Here is a 3,537-nt window from a genome sequence, read left to right on the forward strand (position 1 = left end):
GGAGGTTGTTGGGTGTGCAGGAAGTTCGTCAAGCGCTTGCTATGTCTAGACAGCTGGACTGGAGGGGTGGTTGCTGGCGGGTGGTATGGAGAGGATGTGGTGATGGTGGGTATTCTGCAGAGGAGATGATGTGGGAATAGTCTGGCTGGCGGCGTGTGACGTTGATTTGGGTGGGATGGGGTCACGGGAAAGGCATCTGCAAGACAGAAAGCTGGTAGTTATGCAGGCGGTGCCGGGCTGCGCGAGATTCGCCAGGCAATGCGTGTAAACGTGAAATGTAGATTAACAGGACGAGGAAATACTAGGCGTGCAGGACTTGCAGAGAGTGCGATATGGTGGTTCGGCGGGTCGAGCATTTTGCGCTGGAGAAGGGCAGGTGTGGAGGCGTAGGCAGTGCGCCGCAGTGGAGACATCGGCAGTAGTCAACGAATAGCTTCGCGAGGGCGAGGGCGTGGAAAGCCAGAGATGAGTAGTTGTCGTTTGGGCAGCTTTGGAGGAGCGTGGGCAGAGCAGGGGCGTCCAGATTTTGCAGAGAATGCGGAAGGGTCCGTGGGCGGGTTGAACGTTTTGCGCTGGTGATGGGCAGGTGTGGAGCTCTAGGCAGTGCGCCGTAGTGGAGACATTGTTGGTACTTGAGGCCTAGCTTAGCGAGAGCATGCGAAGCGCAGCCATACGTTCCTGTCTGTGTGTGCTTATGAAAGCGCGTGGTATGGATAGTTGCAGTTTGCTAGCCAACGTATGCGCACAGGCGTGCTGCGGAGGTTGCGCGGCGCTTGGACCGGTCGGTGGAGGAAGTAGCTGGCGTACGAAGCTTTGGAATAGTGGGGGCGGTTGGTTGTGTGGCGCCTACGGAGCTTGTGGTTTACATATTTCGCGTTTGTCCTGTGTCTGCGCAGGGAGGAGGTAGGCAGTGAGCGAGGTTGCTGGCTGTGCAGGAAGTTCGTCAAGCGCGTGCCAAGTAGACAGCTGAGCACGAGGGATGTGTGCTGACGGGCGGTTTGGAAGAGGTGCGCGGGTGGCGGGTAGTACCCAGAAAAGATGGTTTAGGGCTAGACTGGCTAGTGGCGTTCGACGCCGATTTGTGTGGTTCAGAGGACAGCTGTGAGGAAGACAGGAAGCGCGTAGTTATGATGGCAGTGCCGGACTGCGGTATATCGGCCAGAACGCGTATGCACGTGATATGTAGACGAACAGGAGGTTGGAACACGGGTGTGCAGGAGTTTCAGAGAGTGCGTTAGGGTGGTTTGACGGGTTGAGCATTTTTCTCTGGAGAAGGGCGTGTGCGAAGCGTTGCGCAGGTGACCGTGGTGAATCGAGGCATTGCTGGTAGTTGAGAGTAGCTTGGCAAGGGCGTGCGGAGGATAGCCATAAGTTCTTCTCGTGTGGGCCCTTTTGAAGGCGCGTGACATGGATGGTTGCGCTGCGCTAGCCAACGTGTGAGCGCTGGTGTGTTGCGGCGGTTGCGCGTTGCTTAGGTTGGAGGAGGAGGTAGCTTGTGTACGAAGCTTGGGAAAGAGTGGAGGCGTTTGGTTTTGTGGTGCCTACCGAGCTCGTTGCTTACGGATTTCGCGTTCGTCCGGTGTGTGCGTAAGAAAGAGGAAGGTAATTAGCGAGGTCGTTCGCTGCGCAGGAAGTGGGGCAGGCGCGAGCAACGTAGAGTACTGAGCGCAAGGGATGCGTGCTCACGGGAGGTATGGAAGGGATGTGCTGGTGAATGCTAGATTGCGATGATGTTTTGGGGATAGGCTGGTTAGAGGCGTTCGACGTTTATTTGCGTGGGATGGGTTTGGATGAGAGCCATGGGCAAGAAAAGAAGCTCACATAGATATGGAGTTGTAGCCAGCCTGGTCGATACTTGCCAGGGAATGCATTACGCACGTGATATGTAGACCAACAGGAGAGGGGTTAGAGCAGGAGTGCAAAAGTTGCAGAGAGTGCGTTAGGGTCGTTCGAGGGGCAGCACGTGCCAGCGCTAGAGAAGGGCAGCTGTTCAGCGTTGTATTTGGGAGCCGGCACTGGGTCCCCGTTGGAATGCTTGGTTAGGCTAGAGGTGCCCAACATGGCAGGCTGTTTGTTTGTTTGGATCAGCCTCTGTTTTGGGTGGTGATATGCAATATCTGCTGTCCATGGATTTGTCGCAGCGTATGTCATCGGGTGGTGTTGTTTGTTGGTTTGAGGTTGTTTAGATTGCTCGTATCGCACGTTCGTGAATGACGCCGTGTGCGGAAGTCTTTGTTATGCTTAATTATCAGTTAAGGGGATTGATGCCTGCCGATTGCGGATGATACGGTACTCCAGCTGCATGCTAGGAGATGCCGGCTTGNTAAGGGGATTGATGCCTGCCGATTGCGGATGATACGGTACTCCAGCTGCATGCTAGGAGATGCCGGCTTGGTGAGAGGCGACTAGAGGCGAGAGCTTGGATTGGTGGAGTTCACGTTGGCGACCGCGCTTGTAGGAGGCAAGTAAGGCGCTTGCATGTGGGTGGCTTCCTTGTGTGTGGATGACTTTGAGGGCGCGTGGTACAGGCACTTGGATGGTTTTCGCAATGCGGTGTCTTGTTGATTTGCGTGCTGGTTATTTCGATAGGAGCAGTTGGAGACTGATGGGGGAAACGGAAGTGAAGTGGAAGAGACTGCGTTTGTGCCATCAGTTGAGCTTGTGGAATGTGAGCCTTCTGAGGAGTGCACCGAAGCACGCGAAGCAGAGCGGGCTTGCAGGACCTGCAGAGAGTGTGTTAGGGTCGTCGACAGGTTGTGTTGTGCCCGCGTAAGAATAACTGCGTATCGTTGCGTTTGGGAGTCATCAGTCCGTGGTGGCTGAGATACTCGGCTTGGGGGGATGGTTTGCCCTTTTAGGAGGTGCCGATGAATGCAGCGGTGCACTGCATTTCCTGTTCAATAGCGAGGTCGTGCCACTGTGAATGCTTTTTATACTTTGTTTCCCTTTATTACTGGTTGGTTTGCGGTTGGCGATATGGTCTCCATTGCACAAGGGTGATATGCGTAGTGTGTTCATGATGAAGGGGTGCTAGAGCTGCGTAGCGAACGTGGGCGGGGCAGTGACCTAGTAGGGACAGCGCGGGCAGTTGAGGTTTAGGTTGGCGAGCGCGTTGGAAGGAGAGATATAATTTCCTTGTGTATGGGCAGCTCTGTGGGCGCACGGTACGGGTGCTTCGATGGTGTGCGCACTGGCGTACTCCGTAGATCGCGCATTGATTAAATCGGTCGGAGTAGGCAAAAGATGTAAGAAACTGGGGAGGTAGTGGGAGTCGTTGCGTTTGCGGTGCCTGCGGAGCTTGTGGCCTACGGATGCCCCGTTTGTCCTGTGTGTGCAGACGGAAGAGGTAGGGAGTGAGGTTGTCGGCTGCGCAGGAAGTTCGTCATGCGCGTGCCAAGTAGACAGCTGAGCTGGAGAGGTACGTGCTGACGGGGGTGCTGACGGGTGGTATGGAGAGCATGTGGTGATGGTGGGTCATGCGCAGATAGAAGGGTTGGGGGTAGTTTGGTTGGCGGCGTTTGACGTTGACGTTTGTGG

The 3,537-nt window shown here is 55.4% G+C and overlaps 2 protein-coding genes across 2 annotated transcripts in view; both read left to right on the top strand.

The window, feature by feature from the left end:
• Positions 1-129, top strand: part of EMH_0028830 (uncharacterized protein) — a gene marked incomplete at both ends in the record, with an annotated part of 1,339 nt that extends 1,210 nt beyond the window's left edge. The window contains one exon of the mRNA XM_013494206.1: positions 21-129. Coding sequence (XP_013349660.1) covers positions 21-129 — 109 coding nt within the window. The remainder of the gene's footprint in view (positions 1-20) is intronic.
• Positions 130-2,373: 2,244 nt separating this feature from the next.
• EMH_0028840 (uncharacterized protein) overlaps positions 2,374-3,537 on the top strand; it is a gene marked incomplete at both ends in the record, with an annotated part of 2,877 nt that continues 1,713 nt past the window's right edge. Inside the window, 4 exons of the mRNA XM_013494207.1 lie at positions 2,374-2,394; positions 2,590-2,668; positions 3,026-3,069; positions 3,338-3,346. Of these exons, the coding sequence (XP_013349661.1) occupies positions 2,374-2,394; positions 2,590-2,668; positions 3,026-3,069; positions 3,338-3,346 (153 nt within the window). The remainder of the gene's footprint in view (positions 2,395-2,589; positions 2,669-3,025; positions 3,070-3,337; positions 3,347-3,537) is intronic.

Source organism: Eimeria mitis, genomic scaffold (assembly GCF_000499745.2).
Source record: "Eimeria mitis Houghton genomic scaffold, Emh_scaff1072, whole genome shotgun sequence".
NCBI classification, from domain to species: domain Eukaryota; phylum Apicomplexa; class Conoidasida; order Eucoccidiorida; family Eimeriidae; genus Eimeria; species Eimeria mitis.